This window comes from Egretta garzetta, unplaced genomic scaffold (assembly GCF_000687185.1).
Source record: "Egretta garzetta isolate BGI_Z169 unplaced genomic scaffold, ASM68718v1 scaffold64, whole genome shotgun sequence".
Taxonomy (NCBI): domain Eukaryota; kingdom Metazoa; phylum Chordata; class Aves; order Pelecaniformes; family Ardeidae; genus Egretta; species Egretta garzetta.
Window position 1 is genome coordinate 2,412,549 of NW_009259596.1, and position 20,086 is coordinate 2,432,634.

Here is a 20,086-nt window from a genome sequence, read left to right on the forward strand (position 1 = left end):
CATTCTTACCCATTGTGTTTATTCACCAGCACAATCCAACTTTCCAGAGACAGGAAAACTACCGCCATTTGACAGCGGCTATTTACTGCTCTGTGAACTTGGCTAGGTGACCAAAGTTACTTTTAAAGCATGTAAGCAATATGCAGGTCTATTTTAAAAGCCAGGCCACAATTAGCACTTAAAAACCACACAGTTTTACGCTAGTTGGGTCAAATTAATTTTATTATGCTCCATGATGAATTGCCACCAGTGCAACATCCTATTCACTGTACATTTCAAAAATTCACATACTAAAAATTTCAGTTCGATAAATGGAAAACTGAATGATTGAGAAGTTCTTACGGATTTCATACGTACAAGTGGCTAGCTGATATTGTCTATGCACATAGAGTGTTGAGATACAAAAGCCTCATGCTAGTTCGTTAATTGCTAAGGCTATCTGGACAGTCATTTAACCAGAATATAAGAGAGGCCTTCATTACAATGTTTAGCAACAATGCACCAGTATTCATGAAATGCTATCTTCTGCTCATAGTGCAAGTGGCGGAGTGCTGAAGCATGCAGGTATGACTAACTTAACTGCCATCGCGGGCTTTATGCCTGAAATTTATCATGTACAAACACTACTTCAAAGTAAATATTAACCTGGACACCATAGAATGTGAGCGTACTTTTTGTATGAGGAAAAAGAAATAGAAAAACCAAAAGCTTTCTTTGGCCAGTATCTACAAATCAAAGTTTTATTCTATAAGGTAACTTCAGAACGCCCAAAACCTGGAACAGAAGTTTGATTAATGAACTGTGATGCTTAATTATTAACTATATTACAGAAATTCCAATTCTGGGAACATGGCAGCTAAACATATCTAGTAGGTAGCATGTTAGGAAAACCTCTAGGCCTCATCTGCTTAACTTTAAAATGCCCTATATGCAATAAAAAATAAGGGAGCAGTGCCAGAAGTTATATGAAAGCCATACAAATATTTTCCTTATACACAAGTTCTTAACTCCGCTGCCATTAGCTATCCCAGGCTGCACTTGCACTTGATCCAACGCTCAAGCCATTACAGCAGCAAAGCTGGTAGGAAGTGTTTCTAGAGGCAGAGGACAAGGCAAAAGTTACCGCAAGAAAGTGAGACGACTTGGAAATTATTTTTTTTTCCTCAAGTTATGTGCATAAATTACTCTTGGGAGGAAGTTAGCATCCTCTGAATAATTTAAACTACAACCTTACCTCTCCCACTACTTTTCAGCAACTTTCCTTTCTTCTCATATGACTAAATTAATTTGCTAAAGACTAGGTTATAACTGAGTTAGAAATCCAAGCCGTATCATGCAGGTCCAGCCTGTCAAGATCAGGTCAACACTGGGTTTCAGTCAATACAATTCCGATAACTTAGTTTGATAGCTTGACTACAGTCAAAGACCCAGGACACTATGCATTAACTACGCTCCAAATATGACTGACTTAACTAAACATTGTGTCAGATAATGTGGTTTTTAAAAAGATTTTCTACCTGAAAGTTACAGTAAGTACAGTAATTAATGCTGCAGATATTAAATACCCACGTAGCATAGACTAGTATTTTGTAATAGGCAGATATGCCAATGTTTACTGCACTACAAAGTACAACTGATATAAATGTGCAAGCTGTGAAATGAGATTCCCATTTTCCGTCCACTTATTCAAATACTATTCTTGTGAATCGGGTTCTTGATCTTCATCGCAACCCTTGGTCTTAAAAGACAACATATGAAGACAGAATATTGCCATAAAGTTCAGTACTTATTCAAAGTGTATATTCTGAGTTAAAGGCTTTCCAACTTTATGGATGTAGGATTGGTGTTTCAGCATTTGTTGTGTACCATAACGCAAAGACTGCAAAGTAATACCACTTATGTTTACTTTATTAGTACACCAATGTCCTACAAATTTTAAAAAGTAATTAAACATTATTGAAGCAAGCATTAAACGCAGCCCTCCAGCCTGAAAACCACATAAAATTGATTTTTAAAATAAATCAAACTGTAGCAATTGCCAGCCTCCAGTATAGCCCCCAGTAATTTACACTTCTTCATTCTGTAAGAGCTGGGAAGGAAAAAAGGAAAAAAAAAAAAAAAGGAAAAAAAGACCGAACTTGTCTGCATCAAAGATGCCTTTCCTGCTATTACAATGTAAATCCACCCTGTTTAACTTCAGATAGAGAGTTCCCTACTTGAAGGATTTAATTACTACTGCTGTTCAATAGCAGTCAGTATTGCTACAGTTAGGGCATGGTGATCTTCACAACTAGCTGTGCATTTCTGTAGTGATTTTGTTTTACGTAAAGTATACTGCTAAGATTTGAATCGCAATGTTGTGATGTATTTGAAACCATGCAATAGTATAAACCAGCCTCAACATTCATGTAGCATTGCATTTGAAACGAAGGGGCTAAATAAACTAAGAGCTGCATCACTTAAAGAACATAGTGCTATACTAGGTTTTAATAAGAAAATTTAGATACAGAAAAAGTAGGGTATGAAAATAGTGTTTTCCTTCTTGCATTATAACTAAATTACATTAAGGTTTTTGTCAGTCTCACATATTACATTTAAACTCCCTTATTGATGGAATGGAAAGTATTCACATGTACATGATCATCCAGGTGTAAACTTGCACACATTAACAGGGAGTAGCTTTGTAGAGGATTATGACAAACCTTTACAGATTAAATGAGGTATTGCACAGATTAATAAAAAAGCAAAAGGCAACAAAAATATACAGCAAATTGGTAGAACATTTACATGATAATTTTACAGAATCCATAGACAGAAAGTAGTGTTTAGTATATCATTCACCTTAAAAAATATATATATATAATAATATATGATCAATCATCCCATTCGTCATCATCCTCAAAGTCTTCTTCATCATCTTCATCCTCATCTTCATCTGCAAGACAAAAAAAGCAAGTCACTTGCATGCACTGAATTAACATGCCAAGAGTGCTATTGATTTCTCCCACAACTTTCTGAAAACAGAACAATCAGTTCAAGGAGGTCACGCCAATACATTTGGTAATACTCTATTTTAAGATTCCTAGACGTGACATTCAGCTTTGACAGATGCTGGCTGAAAGTTAAATCTAATTTGCTTCCTTTCTCACTCCGTTCCCCACATAGGAAAAAATGTATCTCGTTTTCTGCTGTAAGAAAAAGAATCTGAAGTTCTCGTTTAGCACTTACTACTCCTTCTAGAGAATTTGAAAGTGGCCAGCTTGTTCCAGACTGGGTTTTAAACTTCAAGGACAGATTAATTTCTGAAACATAAGAACTGCTTCCCCAGATTTACTATATAATGGGATTTCTGTTTACTGTACAAGCAGATAAAAAAAGAAATTATGAGCTAAAGTCCACCGTGGTTAATGGAATAGTCTAAGCTGTGTAATGCACATCAACTTCAACATCGATGTTTGTTGTTAACTTTATTCAGTGTTCCACTGTTTTTATATGTATCATAATTTAAAAATTGTAGCCTGTTTAAATTTAAACTCCTTATTTTTTAGGCAAAAGCACTCCCTTCCCTACAAAAACGCTGTATTTAGCACCCTTCTGGTATTCAATTTATGTAAAGTACAAAATTGTGAGATTTGGGCAGCAAATAAACAAACTACATTGCACTTAGTCAAACGGCCTGCAGGCTGCAAATGCAGTTTTGGTATCAAGGCAAGCTCTGGAAGAAAAATATATCAGAGCCTAAACAGAAGAGATGTAACCAAACAGCTGCACTGCAGCTACTGAACTGCATTTATTACAAGCTGGTATTTGAGAAATGCAAATCCTCTTGCACCCTTATTTTTTCCAAGCACCGAGGTGTAAAAAGTTGATTCGGTACTAGTATGGGACTAGTCAAGTAACGCTAGTTATCTGATTACTATCCAGCAGGTGGCATCCAAAGCACACTGGAAGCCACAGTATTAACAGCATGAACCTTTACAAGAACTTTGGCTTCTAGAAACAGAAAGCATTAAAAGCCTTCCTTCCAAAATATTTTGACAACTTATTTCATCAGACATCTAGTGAATAAAAAAAAGTCAGTTGTAAAAAAAACCAAACCAAAACAAACACCAAAAAACCCTCCACACCTTTATAAGGATATTAACCTTGATTAGTAATTTTTAATTCAGTATTACTACAAACTACTACACGCAAATAATTCAAAGTAGCATGAAATAACCACTCAACCCATCACTAGGGGTCTGCCTAGAGCATTCTGTATTGGACTGTGTGCTGAAATTCATGCTTTTTTCAACAATATTCTATGTTGAATAGAAGTGTTAACTCTTGAAAACCTGACACCATGAGGTCAGAAAAACTCCATCAGACTCACCTGAAGAATGAATGGCTTTGCTCCTTTTCTGCATAACTTCCATTAACGCACCCACAATTCCTGAGGTGGGTGCAGGTGTAGGCGGTGCACTCTCCTGACCATCAGATACCTTGGAAAAAAGGATACATTAGAAAGATGCAATTAGTAAAACAGAACCTGTGCATTTTGAGACAAACTTCCTTATAAGATTAATAAGTTTATTTTCAGCCAGAAGGAAGAGCATTTGTTTCATTAGCTCAAGCTAAGTTTTTTTTTTTATAAAAAAATCAACCTTTTCTCTTTTGCCAGATAACACAACTGTAGATAGTCCATACTCAGGATTAAATATTTCAGCTCTGACTACCATGAAGTGAGCCCTCAGCTAAAGGAAAGCTTCTTAATATGGTTGTACAGGCATGACTTGTGTGGCTGCATAATCATTACTTATTTTACCCTTGTTATATACACCATAAAATATTTTTTTCTTGTTTGGGTTTGTTAACCAGGTCTGCTTTGGGTCGATATTCCCTTCTGAAAGTAATAGACTTTGATACTGCATACCTGCAATGGCAAATAAATATTAACATGCTGTCACACCTTTTACCTCAGAAGCCCCAAGTGCAGAAGAGTGGCAAAAAAAAAAAAAAAGGTGTACCTATAGGCAAAATTATTTTGAAGATATTCAGTGACATCAAGAAGAAATAGTAATAGCCTGAACTGCAGCAGGAACAGCAGAGGCTTCCCTCATGGGTGGCACTTTTCTAGACACAGGCAGCCACCTTCTTACAAGTCTCAAAATTTGCAGAGCGTGGGTCCATTTTAAGATGGGGGTAGGGGAGGAACCTAGGGTTTGCCCTCCACTACCATTACTGCTGAACTCATCCCTTGCAGTTGTTTAGATGATTTTACTGAAGTATTCAGGAGACCAGCAATCTTTCACAGTTCTTGCAAAAGTTCTTTACAGCCAGAATACTGTGGTATCATCATTTATGCTTAAAGCTTTACTGAAAAGTGAGAAATGAGTTTGAAGGAAGGGTAATTTCATGCACCGATACTCATCTATAGCAAATATGTGTTCTAAGCATTTTCTCAGTACTGCCGTTTAAAGCAACACTTCAAAAACTCTAAAAGTTATGATCCAGCCCAAAACAGAGCCACAAGTTACTGCTCACACTGCGATACTGCAGTCATTTGCAAGTCCCAAGGGGACACAGATGAGAAACAGCTTTTACTCACGGATTTCAGCTGTATACCCTGTCGTATCTGGTCTAACAGTGCATCTCTTCCTGAGCAGGACACTGGTCGACTGTTCTGTTCTACTTTCTTTAACTGAGCTCCTTCTCTGATTTGATCCAAGAGTGCTGCTTTGTTTCCTGCAGGAACTGGAAGCTGGTGATCAACCTCTGAAGGAAGGCCTGGTGGTGGAGGAGGACCAGGAGGGGGTGGAGGAGGAGGTGGTGGTGGAGGAACAGATGACCCACTTGCTGGTGGTGGTGGCGGAGGAGGAGGGCCGGATGGTGCAGATGATGAATGCACTGGTGGTGGTGGAGGATACATCCTGTTTGGAGGAGGTGGGGGCACTGTGGCACCAGGTCTAGATGGAGGTGGGGGTGGAGGTGCTGCTGTGGGAGCTCTTGAAGGAGGTGGAGGTGGTGCCCCTCGGCCCCTAGCAGGGGGAGGAGGAGGGCCCGAGCTATGGGGAGGTGGTGGTGGAGGTGGAGGGGGTCCTCCTCTGCACGGTGGTGGTGGAGGTGGAGCTGAAATGAAACAAAACAATTTACAATTACATGCTACTCAATACCTGTAAGTCTTTCAGAGACTAGCAGAAAAAGAAGAAAGGCTTTGCCTGCCTTTTGCAAGGATCTCTGTGCCTGTGCAGATTTTACCAATTCTGGATTAAGCTGAATATAAGCTATGCTTACATGAATGCAAACCAAGCTGAATATAGCCCCTATGTCTGTTGTCTATTGTGTAAAAGAATCAACACTGCAGGAAGCAAGCACAATACATAAAAAGATAAATTGAAGTCATAAAACAAGCTTGGTCATTAATTTTGGTTTGGTCCTATGGTAGTAATTTCCTTCATAATCCAAGTGTATCTTAACTTAGTGTTTCAATTTCTCATAACAAAATGCAGAGAAATTTCAAAACAATCCTCTAAAATTTCATTGAGCGAGGACAGAAGGCAAGAGAAAGAGGTTATAGAGAGTACACTTAAAATGAAATATGGAATTTCCACTTTATAATGTATCCATTATTTTATTAGGGAATTACAGAGGCAAATATTTTTTGAAGATTCATCTTCTAGTAACACAGAAACTACCAATGCATTATGACGCAGCATAAACTGACTCTTAGTTGCTTTTACTGCACATTAGTTCCAACAATATCTTTACTGAAGTGACTATAGAAAGGAAACAACTTCAGGGCTACCTCAATGCACAGGATCATTTCTATATGAAGTGGCCTTGAAATGTACTTGCTCTGCTAATGGCATTTTAAATAGCACCGTTTCATTTCCTCTTCCATTAAGTATCTAATGGCTTATGGTACTTTAGGTTGTGTGGTTGTTGCACATAACTACTTAATAATCCAGGTGCCGTCATACAACTAAGAAAATTCACATTTGATTTCATATGCTGTGATAACGAAAAGGGTATTACACTCAAGAAGAGACTTCTTCACCTCTTCTGTTATCTCCTTGTTACCTGCTGAGAAGGTAGGCTGTCTGCACTGGAACAGAGAGGGGACATCCCTAAAAAGGGGATTTTGAGGAAGTAGGAGCCACTAGTGCCTCAGTGCCTCCTTCTCTGCTCATCTTCGAGAAACATACCCCTCTTAAAATTACATGTTACGTTCTTAAGTTCCACCAACTGCTCTGTTTTTTCCCCTCATCCCTTCAAAAGAGCAATAGGGGAGAATCTCATCTCAAACTTCCTATATTTTGCAAGAGACATACTGCCAACATTCTTGATTTAAAGAAAATCCCACCACTTTTTGGCTGACATAACCGTAGTTTCCTTTTTGGCCATCGGAGGCCAGTATTTTCAAACGTAACTTACTCAGCAAGCACTACAGGCAGTTGGTCTGTATTACTAAAAAGATATATAACATGTCATGCTCCAGAGTCTGTAGTGTCTGTAGATTTTGAACACAAGGTTGAAGTTTTCCTGCAGGGAAAGGGTTTATTTGCATTGTACATATAGAGAGAGATGCCGTATCTAATCTGTGGAAATAGAGTTCACGAGTCTTTATAAGGGTTGCCTGCACTCGGCTGGAGCAAAATGAGGGAGGAGCAAAGAAGGAGCATCATTACCTCATCCTCTCTCCCTCCCACCCCAAACAGATGGTACAAGCAAAGCAAAAAAAAATTTAGTTTTTTATAAATACACATTAATCTCAACACTGCTATTAACAACAACAAAAAAAGTATGTAAAATCTTCTATCGATGTTATTGTCACTCAAAAAACCAACCAACAGTACCAAAACTAGGGAAAGGGCAGAAAAACCAAGAAAGTAACTTCTATCTGAGCAGGACAACTTGTCTGCAACTCTCTAATCAGCATCCTAGCAGGGTGAACATGTAAGCACAGAAATTCTTGCAATAAAACACAGATAAATGTATTTCAGTTGAGAAAGAACACTCCAAACAGCAGTCAAGCCTACACATCAAATAACTGCAGATAAACTCACTGAAATACTGGGATATTTTATCTACCTCTATCAAAAAGCACAGAGGTAGATTAATTATCATGCACGTTAAAGATGAGGCTGCTTTTCTTTCAATTGCGTACATGCAAGTGGCTGTAACTTGAAGTTAACACATAGGCAATAGAAAAATATGGATTTTTAAATTATTTTAAGCTAGTCATAAGATTTCAAGGCAAGCCTTCTCAATCCAATTTTATGGTCAGCAGTCTGGGATCAACGACTCTGTAAGCATTTAAACAGAGTTAATATTATATAAAGAAACTGACAGATTTCTTACTGAGTAAAAAAAAATCATAACTGAAATTTTGCTTGCAATTTAACTAAGAAGTTTGACTATGATTTTTAGTATTGCAGCCAACCAGATTTGGACTAAGGTTTCTCATCTAGGAAAGAAATCACACAGCAGCATGAATACTTTGAAGCATGTGCTTAGATGTCAGCTCAAATACATACCGCTCCACCGTGGGGGACCTAAGGAATAAATGTAACAAGTCATTGGACCCTGAATCTGTATCTCTTCAGTCACTCAAACAATTTATTCGCTAGTTTCAAACTGCTATAATTTCAATGACATTTATATCCTATTTCTCTTGAGAAGTGTTCTAGGCAAATTTTTGAAAGTTTGACATTGGCAATGTAATTTTCAGACGAACGTGCTATGTTCCACTAGATAATGCATCAGCTGAGGTCACGTTTAAAGGTTAGGCAGGAAACTGCTTATTTGCAAATTTTCTTGCAGCAGAAGCCTGCTCAAAACTAGTCCTTTTAACTTTAAATCAGAAAAAAGCTTTTTTCTGTTTTAAATATTCATACAAAATTTGCAGGCCTCTAGCTATTGCAAGGTTCATTACACAGTGCTGCCAGGGTAAATGGGCACCACACATATGCCTGTCAGACACGTGCTACTACTGTAATTGACAACAGCAGTATTGTTTCTAAGATTTTAATTTATTTCCAAGTTTGGGATTATAAAATAAATATGCAACATACACAGTCTGAAAAATCTATATGGAATATACTGCATAGCTTTACAGTCAGATCAAGTGTTACTGGAAATTACTTAACTGACATAGAGAAGATCCTTATTCGTTAGGGAACTCTCACGGGTCATGCATCAACACTCTTACATAGTGTATATTATACAGAAACATTATGAAATCCAACACAACTGCGGTGACATGAAGTCCAGAGAAGAGAATAAAAAACTGCTCATCATCAACAGCTTCTACTCTAATCCTTAAGGCAAAAAACACCCTGCTAATTTTTACATGGAAATAGAAGGAATCCCACCTTGTCTGCGCAGTTCATTTTTAACAGCTTCCACACCTCCTGTTTTCTCAATGAAATCATATATGACCTTTGAAGTTTCTTTGTCTTTTAGTTGAGCCTCTGAAATTCCACACAGATCAAATAGGTTTTTCAGTTCTGGGTCTAAGTTGTTCACCTGCAAGTCAGGTACATTAGTTTTAAGTAACTTGACATAGAAGAATTTTAAAAAATATCATTTGTATTGGTAAAAAAAACCCCAAACAAACCAACCATGTAGTTAAAAGGAACAGCAAAGCCAAGGACATGTCTCTGGGTTGACTTTTCAGTCAAAAAGGACTAATTTAGGAGACATAAACACCTTGCACAAAAACTTAAGTTTTGCATGTTTTCCCCTCAATCCCGGATCTCTCCTATTCCCTTCTAGTCCAACATCTCTCTATGTTTGAATAATACTATAAAATCATAATTTATAACTATTTTTATGTACAATTAAGTTTATTTAATATCAATCTTCATATCTTACATTAAAAAGTCTCTGAAGCTTTTAATTATTCAGTGTCTTGAATAACTTATTGAATTACTTACATCAAAACCTGTGTTTGGATCCCAACCAACATGTCCAATGTGCCTAAAAAAGCAGAAAATTCCATTTAATCAGCATAAAGAAGGACCTTGTTAACTAAAAATAACAGGACACCAAGACAACTAGAGATGACTACTCGCTTCTACCTCCAAGTTCATAAGACCTCAGTGCCCCACTTGAGAACAGAATAGTAAATAGTTATTTTCCCCCCTTAGGCTACGGTCTGTGGCAAAACAAGAAGGCTCCGTGACACCCTCTGATGCATATGGATGGTGATGGAAGGACTGCACAGAGATCAAGGGAGGAGTTTGGCCTTTATATAGTAACTGGACTTCAAGCTACTGCCAAGGTCTTGAGTGTCATGTAGCTGGAAAACCTCTTCCTCCCTTCCATCGCTGTTTGTTCTCTCATCACTGTTCTCCCATTCACTTCCTTCTTTCAAAGAAGAGACAGGACTGTTTTGAGTTGCCATCTTCCTAGGCTTCTAGTAGCCCTTTCACATGGCTACTAAAGTATTATTTTATGTGATGCTATAATCAGCTATAAAAAGGCAGAAGAGTTTGTGCCCCTCCAAGCTTCTTCATGCAACTGCTATTGGCTATCGAAGACAGAACCATCATGTTACCAGTACTCCATGTTTTGGGTTTCTTTTTGCCAATGGCCAGTTCTAGAAACACAACGCAGTCTTCAGGAACTCCAACAATTCAGAGTTTTCAAAATACCAGGTGAGCCATTAGTAGCCAACACAGTCTTGACTGAGCTTGTCAAATTACAAGGACTGTTTCACTGCCCTTATTACAGTGCCTAGCGCCCCAAGCCCTGTATCCTTGCTTGGGTCTGTTAGTACCACCAACAGCACAAGTTTTCTTACAGAGATTACTGAAGCTCAATGATCAGTTTTGGTCTTGGCATAACTATGATTAGTCAACTACTTCATTTGAGGGGCAAGAAGTAAAAAATCTGGTTTAAAAATGACATTATGCTACAGAAAAGGCAAGAGGGAAGCCCTCAGTTTCGCCTAAATATTTAAATGCCTTTCACTACTAAAATATAGGATGATTTATTGATTACAGAATTCTGGATGTTAAGATACAGCTTGCTTCACACAAATTAGACACACATTTCCTAATACATAGTCTCATATCCAATTGTAATTTATTAACTGGCATACGGAAGTTGACAAATTTATTGGCAAATACAATCTCACCCATATATTTTTGCATATCTGTGCAACTCATGATGCACTTTTTAAGAGGTTGCGAGCATATGAGGTAGAGCTTAGTGTACTTAATTGATATTAAAGTGTATATGAAATAGTGTTAGCATTATTTCTCATTTATTTCGCATCCTTCAGAGTAAAATAAGTTAATTGTACACACTGACTGTAACACAGTCTTTTCAGATGTCTTTACAAAGAAATTGCATACTTACCAGGTAACTGCAACTCTTATGTTATTTAAAAGAATGGATACAGCAATAAGTTATATCAATGTTAAGCATAGTATGATTATTTTTTCTCAGAACAATGGAAGTCCACATCTGTCTTAACAGAAGATATTTAAAAATTCTATCTACTGATTGCAACTTTGATCTGGCATAAACAGATAGTGGTGACAGTGCTGGTCTTCACCAGTATCACAGCTCAAGTTACATACAAGTTATCATACTGGCATATTTGCCTAACAATACCAAACACCATATGTTTGTACAAAGCCAGCAATTAAAGTATCTTACAGGGTAAGATGACACTAAGCTTCACTCTACAGGAAACTTAACTAGACCTTAAGCTGAACAAAACAGACTCATTCTTTTTTGCAAAGGTTCACCACTTACCATTTAATGTTACATTTAATGATACAGGAACATATCTTTTGTTTGAACTTTGTTAAATATTTTATCATCTTATTCTCAGCTTCTCTAGGTATCCTTTAATATTTTATGAGTGCACATAGCATTTTGCAATGGTCAGAATCTGACATTATAAACAAAGTCCCAAATTCATTTTGTATCTGTACTGCTGCACAACCCCTTTCACAAATTCTGATCAGAGGTAAGACACTAACGCAAATCCTTATTTCCAATTTTGTCTGCATGAGTAGAGCTACAACAGTGACCAGCTACCAATCACTACTCAATTTGCTTTCTTTCATTCCTCCTCCTTTTCTGCATTTTTCAGTTTAAGTGACATTAATAGATGCCGCACTCCACTGATACTCTAGAAAGAATATGGTTGATGTCTGAATCGTCTAAGCACAGTCTGGTTAGGGAAGCATTTTAGCCCATCTCTCCTTTTACTGTCCAATTCTACGGAGCGCTCTCTCAAGGCACTGTGTAGTAACATTACTGTAACTGGTAACAGCATAACTGTACTGTAACAGCATTGCTTTTATGGAGTTTTGTTCTGGGAAGGCACGTCAGTGGAAGTGATGCAAAATAATGGTTCAAAAGAGCAAGACATTCACTTGGCATGTAAACCTCACACTAGTTTTCTAATACTTCACAGAAACTGATCTTTCCAGTAACTAACTCAAGCTGTTTAAATTCCCGTTGCTTTAGCAAATAAAGCACACTTATTTTAAAAGGCAGAAGATTAAAATACCTAATTATAGTTCAGGAAAACAACAGTTAATTCAGTAAACTGAGCAAATCCAAGTTTCATGGAAGTGAAGCCTAAAATGATAGATACACCATAACTATTCTTAAAGATTGAAGATACATAAGAAACAATATTACAAAAAAGCAACCCATTCGTAAGAGGTGTGTGTATACACACACGCTGTACTTTCATCACAAGATATGGGTGCTAGCCTATATACCAGAATTTGTAAAGTTTGTAAACAGAAAGCTAGAGATAAAAATATGGCTACATCGTTTCAGCTGTTATGACAAGTCAGGACCCCCATGCGTATTTTGTATGACGAAGCACAGCTAAGCAAGCACAGCTGTAAGAAGAGTTGACCATTGAGGCTAAAGATGAGTGCACTGAACTGACCTCTTCAGTAAGACACTTTTATGCAGCTTAATTGTTTTCCAATCTACTACTTTTTGTTTACAGTTGCAGTAAACTCCTCACCTGTGTATAAGCTTGCTTTTGAACCCCACAGCATTCCAGCTGGCATTCACTGTAGTTACATGCATCAGTCACACATTTAAGCTTTGAGTGTTTGCAAGTGTCACATACACACATACAAAAAAAAGAAAACACCCCCACCAAAAACCAACCCCCAAAAAAGTCCTTACTGGAAATTAGATGGCGTTCCAATATCTGCCTTTGTCAATCTTCTCTTTTTAGTTTTTCCTTTCTTCTTTTCTTTGGTATATGAAATATTGTTGACTTGTGGAGTATAAAATCTGTTAGTTGTAATTTCTGGGTTTTTGATATCAACAGTTGCCATTGGTAGATTTGGTCCTGTGAAGGTAAAGTACAGGGTTTTTACTATTGTGTTTCAACAAAACCATATTTAACCTATAAACTTTTTTGGGGGGGAGTGGCAAAATACTTGTACTGTAGCCATAGCTCTATGTATCACATGCATCTGGCTGGGTTCTGGATGTCAGAAATAGAAACTAAGTTACTTGCTGAAGAAAAAAAAAAAAACAAACGTTGCTACAGCAGAGCAATGGTAGAAAAATCTTCTACATTAGGATTTGATTTTTGCAAATTTGGCAAAGAAGTAATTCTAAACTAAAGAGCTTTCATGTGCACAGAAGACATGGAAAGAGATGCGTCAAGGCGCAGCACAGCTGCAATCCTAGACAAGATTAAAGAAGCGACAGCAACACCCAGCACACCATTACCTTAGCAGCCCAGTAAACTGATCTTAAAGGAGAGGGAATCTTTGCTTAACAATCCCCAAGTGGGAATGCTTTTTCGTCGCACACAGGACTAGAATATCACAAGAACTTCAGAAGGCTGCTCTGGAGACACTATTGTCTTCAAATATACGTCAGTATCTATGGGACTAATTCAGGATTTCTTATTTCTTACTCAGGTTTGCAAAATAAAGTCCCAGATAAGAAACAAAGTTTGAAGAGCAGTAACAGTGAAAACAGCATGAGAAATAGAAGTTAAACACCCAAATTATGAATTAGGTTCTCAAACCTCATTCTTCATTATAGGTAATTCTGAATTACTACTCTCATTATTTAAAATGCATCTGAATTATACTCCTGCAAACTTTAGCATTTTAGTATTGTATTACTTGCATAATACTAGTGAATAAATACACCTAGCATGTTTTCCACTCAGGTTTTTAGTTTTGACTGAAGATAACCCTTGACATAAGTAAGGAATAGTAGTATTTAAATACTAAGAGGCAGTTTATGCATTTTTCATGTATATAGATATGTACACATACATCCCCTTATAAGCATATTTTGAAAGAAACCTGCAGAAAGGATCAGTAATCTCATTCTTCCAAAATCTGAAAAGCACCCTCCACTCTGCTGTGAGTTACTACACAGTGGTTAGCAAATCAATTAAAAGACAACTCATGCATTCGGTCTTACTGGGCAGATGATAAAAATGTCTAGTTAGACTTTGATAAATCCGAACCTTATTTTGACATTTTTTGGTAACTGCATTTTGTATGGATAATTCAAAGATCTCCTAAGCATTCTGAAAGGACCAACAAGCCTTAGGTTTCAGAGTTCAAAGTCCAAATCAGAAAAGAGAAGGAGACAATACAATAGATATCACAGCTGACATTTGGAGTTTAACACCTCAGTGGGAAGAACCCAGTACTGGCCAGAACAAGAAACAAGAACAGAAACACGACACTGGGCTAGACAAAACTCATCTAAAACCACATGACAACTCCTACACTCCTGTAGGAGTCTTAAAGCACAAGATTTAAAACAGCAGGAAAAATTTCTGAAATGTTTTCTGCTAAGCAGAAATGGTTTGATCTAGAAATGTTTTGATCTAGACAACTGTCCTTTGAGAATACCAAAATCCACACTGACCGCGTACAACCAAGCAAAACAATTTGCACTGTTAAAGTTACACTTAAAGTTAGCATTAATTCATTAATTGCCAAACATTATCAACCTAAAACTTAACAGGTGGAGGTAAGTAAATCTTCAGGATTAATCGAAAGTTACAGTCTTAACTTCATTAAATTCAAAACCAAAACTACTGTAGGAGTCCATTTTCATGTAGTTCACCTAGTACATTTTCTCACCATTAGTGATATTGTAGTTCCAAAAGCTATACTGAGGTTCAAAAAGAAACATATACTTTAGCACTTCTAGGAAGTTCTTATTCTCTTCTCACAATTCCTAAGAGTCTTTGAAAATCCTAAAGTAAACATACATAGTTTTAACCACCTGAAGCAGCAGCCATTTGCAAACTGAAATTTTATTCAACTCAGCTGAGATTAAGGACTGACAGTCTGAAACTAATTCCTTGATACCAATAATATTCACACCAGGGATCATAGTAAACTCTTAAAGATGAAAATTTTTCTTACCGTCAGATTTAGACTTTAGAAGTCCACGAGGGATAAAAGAACCTTGGAAAGAATTGTACTCTTCTAGAACTGCCATATTTATATCCAGTAAAATTTTTCCCATCATAAGACATGCCCCTTCCCCATCAGGTGTAGACAGCTCAATAAATGAAGATGAGAGAGGCATATAGAGCTCATCGTTAGGAAGTACCTGGCAGTACAGTGGCCTTAAGCATCCACTGTTATCAACATCTGTGACATCTTCAGAAGGGGCTCCAGAAAACGTAGTACAGAACATTTTGAAATGTTAATTCTATGAAATTATTTGTATTTTATTTAGAAACTCTCTAGGCATCTGTCCCAGACTACAGACAGCACTGCAATAAACGCAAACTGTTGTAGGTAATATCTAAAACAAAATTCTGCCACATGGTTCTTAAAGATTCCCTCAAAACCTAATTCTCTGACAAATCCTCATTTCATCTAGAACTCCACTAAGAGGTCAGTTCAACCACAATAACTCTTCATTTGCATAAAAAGACCTAGCTATTACAGATGAGTAGAACATAAATCCCAGGAAATTACAGACTAATACATTTTACATAACTGTTAATGCCAATTTGATTTTAATCCTGCAATTCTACAAAAAAACCCAACAACAAATCTTAAATCCGTATCATTGAAAACAACATATGAAAAGACAAGAGTGCTTTTTCCACGCAGCTTCAACGTACATACCAACAACAAATCTTAAATCCGTACCATTGAAAACAACATATGAAAAGAGTGCTTTTTCCACGCAGCTTCAACGTACATGGAAAATCCAGACAAACAAGCCCCACTAAAACAAAACTCTCCATAGTATTTCAACCAGGGATCGTGCGAGTACTGAAATGTGACTATTCTTGTTTTTCAGTTTTGAAGGTAATTACGTATTGATACCCAGAACAAAAAAAGCAGGTGTTCCGATTTTTTTTTCCAGTAGAATTTCACTGCACGTGGAGAGTATAACAAAAACTAGCTGATGCTACAACAAGGTTGCTTTTTTATTTTCCCAGTTACATGCTGATAGCATATATCCGCTCTAGTCAGAATTCCAAATACTGAAATGCAGAGTCTGTGCAGAGTATAACCACCTGAGGCTATAACCCATGCTCCGACCATGTCTCACCTGTGACTACAGGGGGCATGACCACACTTAACTCTTTGCCAGCAGAGAAGCCAGGCATTATAGAATCTGACAGAATCAGAAAAGGAAACTTGACGGGCTGTGAAAGAGTACATGGATGTCCCAGGGAAAACAGTTTACTATAAAGCAGGGATGCTCAGTGCTTTGACTAGTGATTATAAACCTGAAACACTGGGCATAAACCTACGCCTTCTACAGAACATTCAGGATAAAGCATAGGATCAATGAATGGAATTTTAGTATGCCAGTATTTTTCTCAAGAAAATGTTGTTGCCTGAGGTCTTACAGGATGAATTATGGAGACTATTTTAAGCACAAAAGTTTTTGCAGGCTTAGTTTTTACAGGTTTAGTTTTCATATATCTTACTGCAATCACAGAGAGCAAACTAGACACATTGTTTGTGTTATTGTTGGTAACATTTACAGTAGAGACAAAGGCTAAAGTTTTTGTGGTAGGTGGCACTACACAGTCACCACTGCTGTTCTCCTTCCCATCTGCTCTGCAGATATTGCTGTCAGGGATGCGCTGTGTAGGTGAGCAGAAGCAAACGTCCCTCAGGAGGCAGCACAGTTAAAACCTTCTGAAAGCTCAGAAAAGCTGGTAAGACAATCATGGATGGTATTACTATGATTGTTTCAAAACTAAACCACCCAGCCCCAGTTGAAGGAATCTATACTAAAAATACCAGGTCTAAACTGATGATTGCCTGAACTTTCTCAAAACTTAATGTTTATAAAAGCGTAATTTTTTTTAAAAAAGTACTCCACAAGGAGGGGGAGGGCTTTGTTTGGATGTAAAAGGTATCAGCAGTTCCCATAATTCAGGATTAGTTAAGGATTACCTATTTTGGTGACCTACTGAGATGCTTGGATGTCTTGGTCAGTACAAATTTAAGACTACCTCCCCTCAGGCCACAAGGGGACCGCAGACAATTAGCTGACTATACCCTTGGCTCAAGCAGCAAACTACCAGATGATTATGACCTATGATCCGGATCACCAACAGAAATATCACAGCAGAAATCACTTTTTAACTTCAGTGTGAATTCAGAGCTACAAAGACCGCAAACTTCACATTCACTGATGTGCATTTTTCAGTTGATTTTAGAATAGATGGTAAAAAAATTTTTGGATCAAATTGATACATAGCTTTGACTCCTTCCATCAATTTACTGAGAGGATCTCCTAAGGAGCCTGTATCTTCAGGCCAGTGAGATGTATTCCTGAGAGGCAAATAAATTCAAATAATCCTTCATGCCAAAAGAAGTTTAATATTGCCAAACATATGACATATGGCCAAAAGGCTGTATTATACATTTTGCTAGATACACTGAAATTGAAGTTTTATGGATGTTTTATGAAATCTGTCATTATGCTTGCCTTTAGACAAGCAGGCACTTTTAATTTCAACATTCATTTCTGTGTAGTGATCCTATCTATGCATATTCTGAAGACCAAGCAGCAAATGCAAGGTACAAAGTTTTCTTCTCCGTTTAAGCTGAAGGGCCTCTGTCCTATTTCAACAAAACATGGTCCTCCAAAAACATTCTTTACAAATGCCAGCTAAGCCACAAATCTTTCAAGCTACAACTAAACAAATACCAAAGAACAGAAACAAAACAAATGTACTAGCCTCCAGAATAAGAGTTTACTGCTTTTGTCACCACATGACTATCCTGAACAAGTCCAAAACAAAGGTATACATAAACAGTAAATGACAGCAGTAGGAAAAAAAAAAATGTGGGGATTCATGCAAAAAGCTTACCATTTGGTGGGTCTCGTCTTTTTTCTGTTGAAAAAGCAAAAGAGCTATTTATTCATAGGCATCACACAAAAAATTCGTTCTAAATTTTAATTTCTAGTGAAGCTTTCAGTGACCTTGGACTCAAACTTAAGAATGTATTAATATGCTTAAAGCCTACTTGTTCTGCAGTTGAAACAAAGCATTACAGAGTAATAAAAAACTAATCATAGATAATAAGCACCAATTTCAAGACAGCAAACTGAATAGGAGCATAAGAAAATAGCTACTGAGTTGGTTTCCGCCATTTTGACTCCAAAGTAAGGTGCAATATTCAAAAAACAGCTACTTTGGTACAACCTATCAAAGCAAGATTTTTGAAGTGTTATGCTTTCTCATTTCCACTGAATGAGACTGTTCCTTCATTGGTATTTGAAATACAATTAGCACTTTTATACAGTATTGTTCTCCTACAGAGCCTAAAATACAATTATTTTTTGTTTTATACAAAGAAAATAGGACACTGAGGGGCAAGACACTTCACCTATGTTATTGAACAGGTAACTGAGTAATATGGAACAGAACTAGAATCTCCTTAGTACTAATCTGATATTCTATTCACAATGGCAAACTGTTTCACAGATCATGAAGAATTTGGCTTGATAATTTAAAATGTAGTTGTAAACATTTCACACTTCAGTACTCTCAGCCTATAATAGTAAATTCTCCTTTAAAAGAGATTTCCTTCACTTACCATTAATTCTGATCCACCACATTTACCTACTCTGCAACCCACCACAAATAACATTTACCTACCCTGCAACCGCCCTTCAAAACCCCCAGTACACAGTTACACTATTTGTGTACCTACACACACAAACTCTTAAGAATTTTGGATTTTTACATACTCGTATAGGTACTGCTAAGATTAATTTGCGACCCAAAGATACTAGATCTGTTTTTCTGTGGTTCCCACTGCTGACTAGAAACTATGAACTCCTGTTCTCAAGTGCAGATGACCTGACTGGAGAGTGGCGGATTTCTCCTTTTTTGAAAATGGAGATGCTTACTGATCCAAAACAGATCAACTTCACCAGCTGCCTATGTCCAAAAACCACAGCTCCCTCCAATAAGTATTCCTGGAAACAAGAATAATCTCTGCTGAGACTTGAATCCAATGCAAGATGAGCACTTCAGAGATGCTTTTGTCTCCCAGGCAGCAAAAACAAAAGCTGTGACCAAAGACGCAACAAAAAAAGCTCCACATATTAAGTATCCAGCTTGAAGCTTATGAATTGTGCCGGGAAGGGCATAAGGAGCTAAAGGCTGGTGGAGGAAAAAGGCAGCTTCAGAGAGGGCTAACAGCTCCCACCCATAAGCTACAATGGGTCCATGAAAATTAGTCAAGGAGCCTCCTACTTCAGAAAGGCAGTTAAGAACAAGGCTCAGTTCTACAAGTCTCTGCTGCCCTTTTATGGCTGAATGTTCAGCATATGCAGAGAGGACACTTCTGTGTGCACGTGCATTAACATTTCTGAGGCAAGGTAATAAAAATACAAACTAATGGTACCTACGTGCAAGAATACCCAAAGTGAGAACGTACTGTGCTGACAAGCACTGAGAAGAGAAAGGCTGTGTTCACCCTGCTTACGGGGGGAACTGTTTGGGATCAGTTTACGAAGTAAAAGCTTAAGAATTTAATTGATTTAAAAAAAAAAAACCCAACAGAATTTAGCTACATGAAAAACAGTCTTATATTGAAAAGATCAAGACAACACATCAATAATTCTT

At 37.3% G+C, this 20,086-nt stretch overlaps 1 protein-coding gene across 1 annotated transcript in view; it reads right to left on the minus strand.

The window, feature by feature from the left end:
- Positions 1 to 351: 351 nt before the first annotated feature.
- The window catches only part of WASL (WASP like actin nucleation promoting factor), a 24,915-nt gene continuing 5,180 nt past the window's right edge, over positions 352 to 20,086 (minus strand). The window contains exons 4-10 of the mRNA XM_009638158.2: positions 18,320 to 18,343; positions 13,156 to 13,324; positions 9,918 to 9,960; positions 9,354 to 9,507; positions 5,588 to 6,108; positions 4,373 to 4,481; positions 352 to 2,935 (exon numbers count right to left, since the gene is read on the minus strand). Coding sequence (XP_009636453.1) covers positions 2,874 to 2,935; positions 4,373 to 4,481; positions 5,588 to 6,108; positions 9,354 to 9,507; positions 9,918 to 9,960; positions 13,156 to 13,324; positions 18,320 to 18,343 — 1,082 coding nt within the window. The 3' untranslated portion in view covers positions 352 to 2,873. The remainder of the gene's footprint in view (positions 2,936 to 4,372; positions 4,482 to 5,587; positions 6,109 to 9,353; positions 9,508 to 9,917; positions 9,961 to 13,155; positions 13,325 to 18,319; positions 18,344 to 20,086) is intronic.